We start from the raw sequence: 15777 nt of genomic DNA on the forward strand, positions 1-15777 counted from the left end.
AGAGCTAGTTCCAGGACAGGTTCCAAAACCACAGAGAAACCCTGTTGCGAAAAACCAAAAAAAAAAAAAAATAGGGGGCTGGAGAGATGGCTCAGTGGTTAAGAGCACCGCCTGCTCTTCCAAAGGTCCTGAGTTCAATTCCCAGCAACCACATGGTGGCTCACAACCATCTGTAATGAGATCTGTGCCCTCTTCTGGCCTGCAGGCAGAGTACTGAGAATTCTGTATACATAATAAATAAATAAATCTTTAAAATAAAATAAAATAAAGAAAGGAGATGTCATGCCAGCCATACTGGCTCACCCCTGTTGTTATCTCAGTAGTCAGAAGAATGAGACAGGAGGATCACAAGTTCTCTCTGGGCAACTTAGTAAGGCCCTTACTCAAAACAAAAAATAAAAATTCTGGTGCTGTAGCTCAGTGGTCCAGTTCTGTGAAAGAGTCCCTAGGGTCAGTACTTACTGCTGGAAAACAGAAGAAAATAAAGGAAGAATCCAGTCCTCCCAAAATTAACTCTTTTCCGCCTGTCTTACAAATATGCATATAGTTTCTCTCTATCACTTTCTAATGCTATTTTTGTTAAACTTGAATGTTTGCATGAGTATCAGTTAAAAATAGGATCTCTATTGTTCTCTCTCCCAATCACTCTTTTTTTTATTCTTTTCTCTTTCTTTTTTCTTTTCTCTCTTTCTTTCTTTTTGTTTTGTTTTATTTTTTTTTTTCGAGACAAGATTTTTCTGTGTAGCCCAGGCTGCCCTTGAACTCCAGATTTACCTGCCTCAGCTCGAGAACGCTGAGGTTATACGTGTGAACTACCATACCTGGCTCCCTGAATACACTATGAAGCTGCTGTTTTCCACTGTGCCCCTACCATACCTGTTAGGTTGCTATCTTGTCTTCCTCACTGGAGCGGCATTTTGATTTTTATGGCATCCTTTTACGGGAACAAACTCCCTTGCTTTTGTAAATAAAGCTCTGTCACTCCTGTGACTCTGATTACATCTTACCCTGGTATGCCCTGCTGTCATTGTGCCACTGCCCTTACTACCTCCTTGACCTAGATTCATAGGCAACTTATTACCTACTCGCTAACCATGACTCTAGATGGCACAGCTTGAGGGAACAGGGCCTTAAGGCCCTCACATGCTGTTCCCTCTGCTGCAGTGTTCTTTTGCTCCCTCCTTGATTGTGCCAATTCTTCATCTTTTTGCCTCAAGCATAACATGAGAGACCTCACTGGCCCAAACCTATGGAGCCTACAAGTTTATTCCCTGCATAAAAGCAGCAATTCTATTCAGTTACTTCATACCTAGACAAGTAAAATTGTTCACAGCCTTCATTCAAATTATATTGACATCTGTTTTGATGGGTCAGTGCTTACGGTGTGCACGCTGAGAAATATTTTGAATAGCACCCTTGCGTAGAATCTGTTTCTTCTTTAAAGCAATTGTCACAACAATTTGCATATATCTACACACACACACAGAGTGGAGAGGAAACTAGCCTTTTCCTTTCTATATTTAAAATTACATTGATTTATTGTATGAATGAACATGTACCATGGCATTTGTGCCAAGGTTGGAGGTCAACTTTCAGGCGTTGCTTCTTTCCTTCTATCACGTGGATCCTAGGAATTGAACTCAGGTCCCCAAGTTTGGCAGCAAGTGCCTTAACCTGCCGAGCCATCTCATCAGCCCAGAGACATATTTTGGTCATCACTGTATATGCAACGCCTCATAAAGCAGTTAACGCTTAGGGAGTGGGCAATGAACAATTATTGAACAAAATAAATGAATCTATTGCAGCTCTTCCTGCTGATGCTGGACTGGAGGTAAGGTTACAAGGCTAGGTTCTGCCAGGACTGATAATAGTCTTGGGCAAAGTACATGGGTGGTGTGGTTGGTAGGAGGGGACTGTTTGCTTCATGGCTCTGTTCCTCTACTCCCCTTAATGCTTCTGGAAGTAATAACCAAGCCCAAAAAGAATTTGTTCCCTCATCCCAAACTGTTTTGCTCATCTCTCAATTTCGTACCTAAGGCAGAAGCTCTTGTTGCCCTGACAAGGGTACCCTAAGTAGCTTTCACCATGGAAGCGGGTGTGGGAAGCTTGATAAGCCCAGTTTTTATGACTTGTGATCAGGTGTTGCTGATGGTGTCTGGAGTCTTTCCTTCTGCTCTGTTTTCCTCTTCTCCTTCATATCTGGGGGCTCTAAACCTCCCTCTTCAATCCTTGCTTCAGAGCCTTCAGCTCTCACTTATCTCCATTGACTCTAACTTTCAACGTCTGGATTGAGTTTGCTTATCCACTTTTTTTTTTTTTTTTTTTGGTTTTTCGAGACAAGGTTTCTCTGTGGTTTTGGAGCCTGTCCTGGAACTAGCTCCTGTAGACCAGGCTGGTCTCGAACTCACAGAGATCCACCTGCCTCTGCCTCCCAAGTGCTGGGATTAAAGGCGTACGCCACCACCGCCCAGCTGCTTATCCACTTTTGCTTTGGTACTTGGGATGAAGCCTAGGGCCTTGAGCATGCAAGGCAAGCACTCCACCTCTGAGCTGTATCACCGGGCCTTTTTCTATTTTTACAAAGTTATTATTAGTATTGTATTGTGATATATACAGGGCAGTGGGTGCAGGTGTGCCATAGCGTGTGTGTGTGTGTGTGTGTGTGTGTGTGTCACAGAGCAACATTACGGAGGAGTTGTTCTCTTATTCCAGCTTTACATAGGTTCTCGAGACAGAAATCAGATAGGCTTATATGACAAGTACTGACCATTTACCAGCCCCCTTTTTCTATTAAAACTGCTTTAGAATTATTTATTTATTTGTAGTGGAAGCATATGTACCACAGCACAAGTGTAGAGGTCAAAGAACAACTTTCAAGAATCAGTTCACTCCTTCCATATGGATTCCAGAGTTACGACTTTGGTAATAAGGCTTGGCTATTTTTTTTAAGATTTATTTATTTATTTATTATGTATATAACATTCCTTCCATGTATGTTTGTATGCCAGAAAAGGGCATCAGATCTCATTATAGATGGTTGTGAGCCACCATGTGGTTGCTGGGAATTGAACTCAGGACCTCTGGAAGAGCAGTCAGTGCTCTTAACTTCTGAGCCATCTCGCCAGCCCAAGGCTTGGCTATCTTAACAAGTCCTTTTAATCACCTTACAGTACTAACGAATGGGTATTATTTATGTGTGGGTGTAACTGTGGAGGCTGACAGAGTGGTCTAGCTGTTGAGAGCAGTTGTTGCCCTTGCAGAGGCCCCAGATTCAGTTCCCAGAACCCACATGTTGACTCACAGCCATTTGTAACTTCAGGTCCAGGGGACCCAGTGCCCTCTTCTGACCTCCAAAGCACCAGGTACACCCATGGTGCCATACAGATATACAGGCAAAGCCTTCATACACACAAGAAATAAAATAAATATAAAAAGTAAATAACTGGGGGCTGGAGAGATGGCTCAGAGGTTAAGAGCATTGCCTGCTGTTCCAAAGCTCCTGAGTTCAATTCCCAGCAACCCATATGGTGGCTCACAACCATCTGTAATGGGGTCTGGTGCCCTCTTCTGGCCTGCAGGCATACACACAGACAGAATATTGTATACATTATATATATATATATACACACATATTTTAAAAGTAAATAACTGAACTCTGGAGAAAGCAAATATTGTAAATAAAGCCTAAAGGAGTCAGGATTTTCATTTTCTTTTGTCTGTTCTTTGTCCCTTTTCTAGGTTTCCTGAGACAGTCTCATGTGGCCCAGACTGGTCTCAACCCTGTCTGTACTGAACCTAGTAGCCTTGAACTTCAGATCGTTCTGGAAGTCTCTGCTTCTGGAGTGCTGGGATTACAGGCTGATATTAACACAATTTTCGAGACAGGGTTTCTCTGTGGCTTTGCATCCTGTTCTGGAACTAGCTCTTGTAGACCAGGCTGGTCTCGAACTCACAGAGATCCGCCTGCCTCTGCCTCCCGAGTGCTGGGATTAAAGGCGTGCGCCACCATCGCCCGATGGTGCACACCTTAATCTGAGCACTCCATCAAGATTGGAGGTGGAGATGGGAGAATTGCCTGGAAGATCATGGGCCAGTTAGATTTTGGGGTATGAAGCACAGTCACAAAAACAGGAAAGATACCATCTCAACTAGGGTAGGTGAGAAACAGCTCTGCAACTGATTTATTTTAATTTTTATTTTTTGAGACAAGGTTTCTCTGTGTAGCTTTGGAACCTGTCCTGCAGTTCACTCTGTAGACCAGGCTGGTCTCAAACTCACAGAAATCCACCTGCCTCTGCCCTCTGAGTGCTGGGATTAAAGGCGTGCGCCACCACAGCCTGGCTCAGAAAATCAGAAAATCCTTTTTACAGTGGTCTGAGGATTTCAGGAAAATATCCTTTAGAAATGCTGACCAGGCAGAGGCAGGGGAACTCTGTGAGTTCGAGGCTAGCCTTGTCTACAAGACCTAGCTAATTCCACGACACCTTGGGCTGTTACACAGAGAAACCCTATCTCGGACAATAAATAAATAAATAAATAAATAAATAAATAAATAAATAAATAAATAAATAAATAAATAAAACAAACTAGAAAAAAATGCTGGCCATCTGCAGTACTGGAGAAGCTGGGGCTGGGATTGTAGATTCAACAGCTCACAGAACAAAGGAAATACTTGACTTTTATAGACTTTAGAGCAGTGGCTCTTGACCTTCCGAATGCTTTGACCCTTTAATAGTTCCTTATGTTGTCATGACCCTTATTTTCGTTGCTACTTTATAACTGTAATTTCATCACTGTTATGAACTGTGTTTTCCGAAGGTCTTAGGTGACCTTTGGGTTGCCCCAAAGGTTGAGAGCCGCTGCCTTAGAGTGTGCACTGTCTGAATTCAGTTGCTCAGTCATGATACTAAACAGGATAAAGGGCCTTAACTAAGGTTGTCTTTGGCTTGGGCAGCAGGAAGATAATTCTACTGTTCTGCCCTCTGTTGGGTTGTTTCCTGTTAGTTTAGCAGAACTCAGGTTGTTTTAGACCTATGGGAGAGAAGGTTTAACTAACCCCATCTACGGGGCCGCATCTGTGAGATGACAGAAAACGAGAACAAGTTTTAGTTATCAGCCTGATTTCTTTTAACAATCCAGAAGAAACTGTTGGGGCAGATGATAGAATTTAGAAACAGCCTAGACAGATATAACCGGAGCATTCCCTAATCTCAGTTCCTGAAGTAAATCCACGGATTTAAGTGTGTTTCATCACCCCCAAGGTACACTCAAAGTTTCTGTGGGCATTCTGGAAGTGCAGCTTGGTAGGGGAGCTGTGCATGCAGGAGCCCTGGGTGCAGGCTCTTCGGAAATGATTGCAGATCACTTTAGGACACGGTGAAGCGGCAGCAACGAGGAACGAAAGTGGGAAAGTATTTGTGTGTGTTTTCAGACGAACCGTGGCAAGTGTTCTGCCACGGGGCTGGGGGGATGGGTGTCCTAAGTAACAGCACAAAGTTTCGCTCCAGAGAAAAACTGATAGCACACAACCGGATGAACCACCTAGAAAATCCCGCCCTCATCCCCTCCCCACCCCGCCACCGCGTGCCTTGGGGCGACTTTGTCAGTACCCTAAAAGTGTCCCACATGAGGTCACTTTGCCCGGTCACGTGCTCGGCACCGCCGGAGCGCCACATCGCCAGCCGCACCCCTCCACCCCGCCGCCCACGTGACCCGGCCTAGTTTCTCCAGGACGGACCGAGCGCTCCCGGGAAGCCCCGCCCCGCGCCAGGCGCTCCGCCCACCGAGCTCCGCTCTTCGCCCTCCGGGGCTGGCGCGTGGCACCGCGCTCCACGTGTTTTGCTCCGCCCAATGAGAGTCGGCGTCCGGGCGTGAAGGGGCGGGAGGAAGGAGACGACTTGGTGGCGTCGCGCGGAGGGGGCGGGGCCTGCAACGTCGGCCAGAACGAGGGGACGCAACGGAGGCAGGTTGGAGCCGCTGCCGTCGCCATGACCCGTGAGTGCTGGGACCCTTTCCTCTCGCCCTTTTCTTTCCGCTCTCGCTAGCCTCACGGCCGAGAGCCGGCGCGTTCGTCGCTTCAGCGTTCCCGGCGGAAGGCTCTTGAGGGAACGCTCTCCAGCTGCCTCCCGCACAGCCGGAAGCGCAGCCCTCCGCACGCCGCCACTTGCTGAGACCCCTGTGTTGGGCGCGGGCCGCCGGCGGCTTTCCGCGCTGGGGAAGCCGGGTGCCCTGGGTGATGGGCCCCAGCGCGTGCCCCCGAGGCCCCGGAGCTCCCCATACGCTGTAGCAGCTGTCTGGGCCCCCGCGGCACCCCAAACTTGACTCGCGCCGCCAAGCAGCTTCGGCCGCACCGCCCTCCCGTACCCCAAGTTAGCCTGCCCCGTGGCGACTGCCACACCCCAGGCACCGAAGCCCGACTCTGGGGTCGGCGCCAAGGAGGGGGCATAGTCGGGTACCGGTTGCGGGAGGAGGGGCGCTGGTGTGCTCGGAGCAGCCCCGGCACCTCACTTTCTACCTTCTCTCCTTAGGCGGTAACCAGCGAGAGCTCGCCCGCCAGAAGAACATGAAGAAGCAGAGCGACTCGGTTAAGGGAAAGCGCCGAGATGATGGGCTTTCTGCTGCCGCCCGCAAGCAGAGGTAGCCCCAGGGAGGGGAAAGGACGGGACGGGACGGGTCGGGACGGGGCGACCTGGGTTAGACCGAGGGGTGTACCAGGAAAGAGAACTATTTCAGGGCTCGAGTCTGGACGAGGTGTGAGGGGCAGAGCGCATTGCTTCCTCTAGGGTTTTATTTCCTCTCCACTCCAAATTGTTAGGTCACAGCTATACAGGAAGGGACTGGGGCGGGTCCCGGTCCGCAGGCTGATTTCTGAGTGCCCGGGTTGTGACCTTAAGGGCAAGGGCAGGGAGCTTCACACGTCAAGAACAGTTGTTTTGACAGCCCAGTACTTTTGGACCTCCTTGCTGCTTGTATCTCCTCCCTTCTCCCGACTTGTTCACTAGTGTCGTTGGGTGTGGTAGTCAGTACAGAATAGAGCCTTGGGCCTGAGTGGCCAGACTTCTGACCCCTTGGGCAGCATCCAGATGGACACTGATTGCCTTTTGAGCCTTAGCTCTATTCCTCTTGTTCGCCTAGGGTGGGAACATAGCAGCCATATGCTGAACTTTGTCCCATCCACTTCCATCTTATCCTTTGTACCCTTCATCCCCCTGCATCTTGTCCTTTTTGCCCTCTGGTACCTCCCAGTGCCCCATCATCTCTACCCCCAGGGACTCGGAGATCATGCAGCAGAAGCAGAAAAAGGCAAACGAGAAGAAGGAGGAACCCAAGTAGCTTTGTGGCTTCGTGTCCAACCCTCTTGCCCTACGCCTGTGTGCCTGGAGCCAGTCCCACCATGCTCGAGTTTCTTCCTGTAGTGCTCACAGGTCCCAGCACCGATGGCATTCCCTTTGCCCTGAGTCTGCAGCGGGTTCCTTTTGTGCTTCCTTCCCCTCAGGTAGCCTCTCTACCCCTGGGCCACTCCTGGGGGTGAGGGGGTTACCCCTTCCCAGTGTTTTTTATTCCTGTGGGGCACACCCCAAAGTATTAAAAGTAGCTTTGTAATTCCGTGAGCGCCTGGTTTGACTGGGGACTGGGGGGATGGGGATGGAGGAGTGACTGTCCTTTCCCACCAAAAGGGGAGACTTTTAGGCAACTAAGAGAGATTTGTAGACTTTATAAGGGAGACATCACAGAAGAAGCCTTTATTTTACTATGGCAACCAGAAAAGCACTCCAGTTTGGTGGTGAGGAATCCTCTGAGAACTATAGACTTCTTTTCTGTGATTTTATGCCCTAAGACCTTGAACACCATCCCCATGATGGTATTGAGGGCCATCAGAGGGGAGGGATCTAAGACCTAAGTTTATGTCTCTTCCTCATTCTTTGTTTGCTTGAAAGTTGGCCAAAAAAAAAAAAAACCAAAAAACAAAAAACTTCGCTCACCAACTTCCGGTGTTCACATTCTCTTATGTTCTGTCATTCCTTGTGGAATGAAGGTGGTTTTTGTCTTCCAGTTTCTTTGACCTCAAGTTCAGGATTAAAACCTGTGGTAGCCTCTGCTTGTTTTTCCTGTGCCCTGGTTTGTTCTGTGGTTCTGGGCTCTTACATCCTGTGCCCAGGGCTGAACCACTTGTTTCCTTTTGATTGCCAAGAGCAGACCCAGATCTTCAGACTCTGTTGGTCTTTCCTGCCCCTTATCTCTAGCTCAGAAGCCAGGAAGGGGCTGGTGCCACACTGCTAGATCAGCTCCTGAGTTTACTGATCTGGGAGTTAGACTCTTGAGCTTGAATGAAGACAGTTTTTACTGAATCAAGAAATCAAGGGTGTCTTTGGCCACTTCTTCCACTTTAGCCTATGTGGTACTCATTTGTTCTTGAGGTACTGAGCTCAGCCAGATGACTCCCGGAGCTAAGATTAGGAACATAATCTAAAGGGTACCCGGTTTTTAAATAGAGAATGGGGGGTTAGATTTTACCTTGCAGTACTGACGTGATGGCAGTGTTGCCTGAAGATACCAGGGTGGTGGTGATTCTGAGTGGGGAGCCAACAGAGTGGTGCCAGGAGCAGCCCCATAGAGAGGAGTACACAGGCCCAGCATGAGGCAACTTTGACCCAGAAGGTAGCCCAGCTACCTTTAGTGAAGGTCTTCTCCAGTTCTGCTCCCTCATAACTGAAACCAAAGACTGATTAGAGATTCTGCAGGGCCTTTCTCTCATAACAAGTTTTTTCTTAAGCTAGGTTTTCAGGAGAATATTTTATGTCTGCTTTCATCGTACCTGAACCAGTTGGTAAGGGTAACCATGACATAGAGTGAAGCAAGAAAGAAGGTGAAGTGGAAGGCAGAGTAGCTGTAGGGAAGATGCTGGCTCTGCACCTGGGCGGCTGGTGGGCTCTCTTGGTCAGTTGGTCTGACTCTGCAACTTTGCCCTAGAGAGAGAGAAGTGCCGGTGGGAAGCAGTGTTGGTGAAACTTCCCTCCCCCGACTTATGGAGGCTCTTGAGGGCTCTTTGGCACTTTACAGGATTCAACCATTGCCTAGATTGCTCACTTGGCTCACCATCCTCTAGTTCCACTGTTTGGGGGCAGCAGAAACAGAGTGAGGGCTTCTGTAAAACAAAGCAACATGTTTTGAAATGACTTCAAGACAATGTAAGGGGACTAATTTAGGAGAGTTTCCCTTTGAAAATATTGGCCTGGTATAATAAGTGGAGGCACACCTGTGTTCAAATTCTTGCTCCAGCATATAACTGGCTATGCAAACTTTGGTGAGATGTTTAATCTTTTGTGCCTCAACTCCTCCATTTGTGAAATGGAGCAAATACCTACCTCACAGGGTTGTTGTGAGGATTAAATTAAAAGAGATGATGTATGTAAAGTATCTAGCACAGTGCCTAGCACATTGTGGGTACTCAATAAAAGGAAATAGCTAGAATCTGAGCATTCTGGGTAGAGGTTGGTAGGATGTGTGTCTCTGTGTTTGGGGGTGGGATGTTGGGGTTAGTGAGCTCTGGATGCTCACCTGGAACTCATGATTGTAAACCTTGATGATCCACAGGGGTCCAAATAACTCAGCCAGGTAGGAAGCCTCGTTGCTGTGAAAGAAAGAGTTTAACTTTGTGCCAGATAAGGATTAGGGGCTTTTATTGCCAACTAGTCAACGGTGGTATCTTTTGGGGTGAGGGTGGGGAGCGGTATTTTGCTCTCACAGGCCCTTAAAGTCTGAATTTTAAACCCAAGACATTCTCCCCTGCCCCCGTCATCTCACACAGATCATCTGACAAAGTGCTATTCTTAGAAATTGTCCCTGTTCGTGGGGAGCTTTTCTGGTTCTAGTCTTGCTCTACAGTTTAAATAAACCACAGCCCTGGACATTCTCCTTCACTGAGCCCTGGGCATCCTCTCACACTTCTCATTGACATCTTTACGTACCAAGCAAAAAGCACACAGGCATACATGATGCCCGCGCTCAACACTGCTACCGAGGTGTCTGGTATTCGTGGTTCCATTTTATTCTGGCCAGGCAGGCACAAGGTGTGATTCTGTCCTTGAAAGGTTACTGCCAAGGGGCAACAGAAGAAAAAGGGGTTAAAAACAAAGCTGGGCATTTAGCAGGAACAGAAAAGGTCTTCAGCACTTGGGTTCTCACTTGTCTCTGGGGGGCGGCTGGACAGTGCAGAGAAGGTCAGATATATGATATAGCAGCTGATGATAGAGGCTTGTAGAAGGCCAGAGCTTGGGTGCTCTAGAGAGAACAGCTGTCATTAGTCGACATGAATTTTCCCCACTTTCTACCTGCACTTCTACCCTCATCCTTGGGGGAGGCTGAGGGTGTGGGAGAAGCGGCAGAGGTTCTTTAGATAATTGAGAAGCCTAATAAAGTTATAATACTCAAAGGGACACAGCCCACCCAAAAATCTAGAATATTAAGTCACAAATACCCACTGAGGCGGATGCAAGGTGCGATGGAGAGGAAAGAAAGGAGGCCACAGAAGCAAAGATGTAGGCTGAGTATCATCTTGTTGAGCAGGCAGCCATCAGGGTGTGTATAGTGGTGGAACAGTAGCAAAGCTCCCACACCTGCCACACTGTAGAATCCTAGGGTAGTCAGTAATACAGCTAGGAGCCAGGTACAGTCTTGGGCTGCGCCAGTCTGCCTAAAGAGAAGTGGATTAGGGTTTGTCACTCCAACCCCATCTCTCAGCAGACACTAATTGGTCAGCCCACTAGTCTACACAGTATATTCTTGGTCTTTGCTTTTTTTTTTGTTTTGAGATAGGACCTCTATATACTCCAGACAGTCCTTGAACTCACTATGTATTTCAGATTGGTCCTGAACTTTTGGCAGTCCTCCTGCCCCAGCATGCCTGAATCCTTCAGCATCTTGAGTGTTGAGATTATGGGTTTTTGTCACTTTTTTGCTTGATTATTTACTTGTTTATTGAGACAGGTTTCTGTGTGTCCAGGTACTCTATTTGGAGACCACCTTGGCCTTGAATGTAGAGACCCGCTTGCCGCTGCCTCACAGGTGCTGGGATTAAAGCTGTGCACCATCACCACTTGGCTACACCACCACTGCCCGGCTTCACCATTATTTTTTTTTCACGTCAGGGTTTCTCTAGTTGAGGAGCCTGTCCTGGAACTCTCTCTGTAGACCAGGCCGGCCTCGAACTCAGAGTTCGTGGAGCCTGTCTCTGCCTCCTGAGTGCTGGGATTAAAGGTGTGTGCCACCACTGCCCAGCCGTATCACCATTCTTGATTACCTGTGTGTGTGTGTGTGTGTGTGTGTGTGTGTGTGTGTGTGTGTGTGTGTGTTTTTAAAGAGGTTGATTTGGAACTCCCTACCCTGCTTTATTTTTGTGAGATCATGAGTCCTGTTCTGGCTTGAACGTTTGACCCTCCTGTTCTCACCTCTACAGTGCTGGGATCACAAGTGAGTGGCATCACATCTGGTTTCTTGAGCATTTCGGTACTATTCATTGGGAGGCATAGGGGCAATACCTAATGTGGCCTTTCTGTGTTTATCCAATAATTCCTGTCACCCTCTTTGGGGGGAACCTTTAGGGTTAGGAGCTCCTTACCAATTCTTGTTCCATGAGTGGGCAAAGGCTGTGATAAGCACCAGCTGTAATAGGATGAATGTGAAGCCTCCACAGATGCCAATATAATGCCAGGCTGCAAGATAGACACCATTGGTAACTTTTAGCTCTGGCTGGTCACTGTATCCCTCCACCCCCTTTTTGATTAGGAAGCCTGTGTAGCCTAGGCAGATCTCAAACTCAGTCCTGCTCCAGTCTCCGGCGTCCTAGGGTTACAGGTGTGTGCATTATGTCGAACTTCCTGTCGTGAACTAGGAAGTCGTGGTCTACTCTTGCTGATGAGGGTGTAAGATGAAGAGTACCTGGGAAGAGATGCTCATCAGGGATACAGAAGGCAACAGTCCAGAGAACTAACAGGAACAACAACTTGAAGCTCCAGAAGCTAGTGGGGGTAGAAAGAAAACTAGATGTAGGAGAAAAGGCAAAGGGGAAAAAGGAAAAAAAAAAAGTATGGCAGCTAGGAAGAGGAGAGGTGGAACAAGTCCCAAGTCCCATTGTAGTCCAAGTTCTAATTCAGATGCCAAAAGTCTCATGAGCAACACTGCACTTTATGGAAGGTTTACATATAACCATTGTTACTTTAAATTTAGAGCCCAGGGGTTTATAAACTTATTTTCTGTCTTTTTACAGTGGTCTTTCTTCATCCTGGAGTTTCCTTTAGCCAGCCTGTGTCTACTTACTTCCCTCTGTCCCAAACCCCATCCAAAAATCATACACAAACCTGTTATGCAGCTGTGCACGTGGGCTGGTGGGGGAGTGGAGGCGGACTAGCAGCACAGCCTGCAGCAGGTGGAAAGTGGCAGTTCCTGCACATACTCGGTACACAGCCCCAGAGCCACTGAGCACTGGACAGTCCAAGTTGCCAAACAGGTGGGCACACAGCACTGAGGGCATCTGGATCTGCAGGGAGTTTGGTTGTGACAAAAGGTAGGACAAGTCACAATGCATGGACAGGTACCTATCTCACTGGTAGGGTGACACTTGCTCCCTGTTCCCAATCTAGGTGTTATGGTTTCTTTCCCTCACTTTGCACCTCCTGCCCAACTTACCCCATGTGCTTTGCCCCAGACCCTTTCTACCACTGTCCTAGACAGCAGGAGGCAGCAGATAGCTGAGGCCCCCAAGTGGAGAAGGATGTAGAGCAGGCGGCTACAAGAAGACTCTGTGAGAGAGGGCCACCTAGAGTGGCAGCAGCTGGTCCAGGAAACAGGCCCACAGCAGGACACCTGGGAATAGAGCAGGAAGCAAAGGTGGAGCTTTGCAAGGGATGGTGTATACTGTGTGGGGTTAAAGGTCAAATTACAAACCCCTTCTTCCCACCGTCAGGTAGTGAGTTGCTTCGGACTGACTGCCTTTACTAAACACTACTATGATTTTTCATTGCAAGAACTTCAGTATAGGAGTGAACCACCTACATTTACCTAACGTTTGCTCTGTGGCTGGGAATGTGGGATGAGAGGTTTACCAGTTATCAGGCAAAGAACCAGGTATCTCTCACCAAACCAGCTATCTAAGGGCATCTTCGAGTCTGTCTCCTCAAATGCCCTCTCACCTGATAAAAGGGGTTTTTCGCTGTGACATCGCCGACTCTATCATGCTGCTGTGCAAGGCCCAGGGTGGTGCTCCGGCCGGGGACGGTTTTTGCACCTATCATTTGTGATCCAGAAGTTAGGCGTAGATCCATTACTAGGAAAACGGATGAAGAACAGCCTCTCAAGATTTTCACCCATTGGGCGGTCGCTGTGCTGGGCTAATAATCACTCAGTCTTAAGGCAGTAGAATGGGCATATCAGAAAATGAATACGGATCATTAGAAATTGGTAAATGCAAATACCCTTGTGAAGATGCCTTCACCGGGCTTCGTATTCGGGATCATTCAGACGGTTTCCTGAGATTAGGAGCAGTTGGCCTATCTGGTCTGGGGATTAGGTTTTTTTAATTGGTTTAGGATTAGCTGTGGGCCGCCTTGGTTGGTCAGAACTGGGTGTGTGTGTAGGGATTGTTCTTAGGTGAAGAAATAAGGCTGTGCATTTGGGTGGTGTGGGTAGTGAATAGATTAGTCGAAGGAGATTGCAGAAAATACAATTACGCGTGTGTTTAAGGATTATTCTTAGATGAAGAAGTAAGGTTGTGCATTTGGATGGTGTGGGTAGTGAACAGATTAGTCGAAGGAGACTGCAGAAAACACAAGCCGGAGAGGTCAAAAGCGAACGGCCCTCCTAGTCAAAGCTTCTCAAGACAGGCACAAAGGTGTGGTCCAGAGCCAGCCCCGCCCCATATCTGGGCGGAAGCTGAGGTTTGCCGGAAGTTGTGTAGCGGCAGCCTATGCGGCGGCGCGGTGAGATCGAAATGGCGACCGAGGGAGATGTGGAGCTGGAGTTAGAGACCGAGACCAGCGGCCCGGAGCGGCCTCCCGAGAAGCCACGGAAGCATGATAGTGGTGCTGCTGACTTGGAGCGGGTCACTGACTATGCGGAGGAGAAGGAGATCCAAAGTTCGAATCTGGAGACGGTGAGGTTGACCGGGAGCTTGTATGAGAGGGTTGAGAATGGGATAGTTGAAGCCGATCCGTTTGCTGCCTAGCAGCGGCTTCGGGGCTGCAGATCGCGATAGTGAGAATGGGCAGTAGGGTGGGGATAAGCGACAACACTCACCTAGCCTGCGGTTTGCTTAAGAATTTGGTGGATAGTGGGCCCAAGTGGACCTCAAGTGCATGGAATTAAGCGTAGTCCTTTGGTCTCGAGAACACTCGTCATTTGAATACTTGAGGAACCACGTAGTTTTTATTTTTGGTATTGCGTTTTAGATAGGAAATTTGGGTAGCACAGTCGTAGGTGACTAGACTTGTGTTTTCAACAGGCTATGTCCGTCATTGGAGACAGACGGTCCAGGGAGCAAAAGGCAAAACAGGAGCGGTAAGTTTAAAGCACACTGCCAACCCTACGGGTCCTCATTCTCCAGGGGAAAAAAAAGTTTTTAATTAATTCCTGTAGATCTAGGGTTTCCAACTTTGTTGTTAGCGAGTTTTTAGGGTAAGGAAAACCTCCAGGGGGAGGGGTGGGTACGTTTACTTGATGTTTTCGGTCAACCCTGTTCCACCCATTTGCAGTGTGTTGCTGGGAGTGTTCTTTGTGGGAGTTTGTGGCAGAGATAGAGAATGAAGACAGGTGTGTATGTACACGTATATATTTACAGGGAAAAGGAACTGGCGAAGGTCACGATCAAGAAGGAAGATCTGGAGTTGATAGTGAGTAGCAATGCCTTAGTGGATGCTCAAGTGAAGTTCTACCTAATTTGGGTTCCCAAAAGTGATGTTGACACATTTATGCCTGAGAGGCGGCTACGGTGACATGATTTACCCTTTTCTTGCAGATGACAGAGATGGAGATCTCTCGAGCAGCAGCAGAAAGGAGCTTGCGGGAACACATGGGCAACGTTGTGGAGGCTCTTATTGCCCTAACCAACTGATACTGTACATTTTCAGACATTCTGGACTGATTACTGAAATAAAGTGTTTTGTTGTTCTGTTCATTTTTTTTTTCAGTTTTATCTGTGATCAAATGCATTATATATTCTGTTGTCAGTTTCTATGTTGGACCTTCATGAAAATATATGAACAATCAGTATAAAGGAGTACCTAATGTTCAAATACAGGCTCTATTTTTTTTTTTTTTTGTTTTTTCGAGACAGGGTTTCTCTGTGGTTTTGGAGCCTGTCCTGGAACTAGCCTTTGTAGACCAGGCTGGTCTCGAACTCACAGAGATCCGCCTGCCTCTGCGTCCCAAGTGCTGGAATTAAAAGCGTGCGCCACCACTGCCCGGCCAGGCTCTATTTTTGTTACACTTATTTTGTGTGTTTATGTGTCTGGGCACTTTCTTGCCATAGTGCTTGACATCAGACGACAACTCTACTTCCACTACGTGGTAGTCAAACTCACGTGCCCTTTTCCACAAAGCCTTCCACTAGCCCTAAATAACAGATTTTAGGTTGTTTGCTAGTCTTATTCATCTGACTAGCTCTTGGCAATATAAAGGACATTTGGGTCCTCTGTAAAAGATTCAGTTACATGTGCTTCTAGGATAGTTTGTGAATTTTATTTTTGTTTTAATTAGATATGTACTTCCTGTGTAGCCCAGCCTATT

General features: G+C 47.7%; 3 protein-coding genes across 5 annotated transcripts in view; 2 read left to right on the forward strand and 1 right to left on the reverse strand.

Moving 5' to 3' along the window:
* Serf2 (small EDRK-rich factor 2) overlaps positions 1 to 7610 on the forward strand; it is a 233729-nt gene extending 226119 nt beyond the window's left edge. The window contains exons 1-3 of one of the 3 annotated variants that reach the window (XM_075961963.1): positions 5871 to 5994; positions 6528 to 6636; positions 7246 to 7610. In XM_075961963.1, the coding sequence (XP_075818078.1) occupies positions 5988 to 5994; positions 6528 to 6636; positions 7246 to 7531 (402 nt within the window). In that variant the 5' untranslated portion in view covers positions 5871 to 5987 and the 3' untranslated portion in view covers positions 7532 to 7610. Of the gene's footprint in view, positions 1 to 5870; positions 5995 to 6527; positions 6637 to 7245 lie in introns of those variants that run through there. The other 2 variants (XM_075961965.1, XM_075961964.1) reach the window with 2 other exon arrangements.
* Positions 7611 to 8426: 816 nt separating this feature from the next.
* On the reverse strand, positions 8427 to 13289 carry Serinc4 (serine incorporator 4). The gene is given in 14 exon segments (XM_075962668.1): positions 8427 to 8447; positions 8515 to 8589; positions 8592 to 8709; positions 8816 to 8966; positions 9097 to 9145; positions 9559 to 9631; positions 9969 to 10095; positions 10186 to 10281; positions 10482 to 10693; positions 11618 to 11711; positions 11938 to 12017; positions 12357 to 12535; positions 12685 to 12861; positions 13188 to 13289. Coding segments are annotated over 14 exon segments (1554 nt in total).
* On the forward strand, positions 12266 to 15164 carry Hypk (huntingtin interacting protein K). The gene is made up of 4 exons (XM_075961966.1): positions 12266 to 14146; positions 14495 to 14550; positions 14831 to 14882; positions 15008 to 15164. The coding sequence occupies exons 1-4, from the start codon at positions 13961 to 13963 to the stop codon at positions 15101 to 15103; spliced, it is 390 nt and encodes a 129-aa protein (XP_075818081.1). The 5' UTR covers positions 12266 to 13960; the 3' UTR covers positions 15104 to 15164.
* The last annotated feature ends 613 nt before the right edge of the window (positions 15165 to 15777 follow it).

Source organism: Microtus pennsylvanicus, chromosome 2, assembly GCF_037038515.1.
Source record: "Microtus pennsylvanicus isolate mMicPen1 chromosome 2, mMicPen1.hap1, whole genome shotgun sequence".
NCBI classification, from domain to species: Eukaryota; Metazoa; Chordata; class Mammalia; order Rodentia; family Cricetidae; genus Microtus; species Microtus pennsylvanicus.

Excerpts from the sequence above, each read along its gene's own strand:
- Hypk (XM_075961966.1), top strand. The coding sequence starts at position 13,961 with ATGCGGCGGCGCGGTGAGATCGAAATGGCGACCGAGGGAGATGTGGAG. Across the intron at positions 14,147-14,494 it reads AAAGTTCGAATCTGGAGACG|GCTATGTCCGTCATTGGAGA; the intron begins GTGAGGTTGACC and ends TGTTTTCAACAG. Across the intron at positions 14,883-15,007 it reads AGGAAGATCTGGAGTTGATA|ATGACAGAGATGGAGATCTC; the intron begins GTGAGTAGCAAT and ends CTTTTCTTGCAG.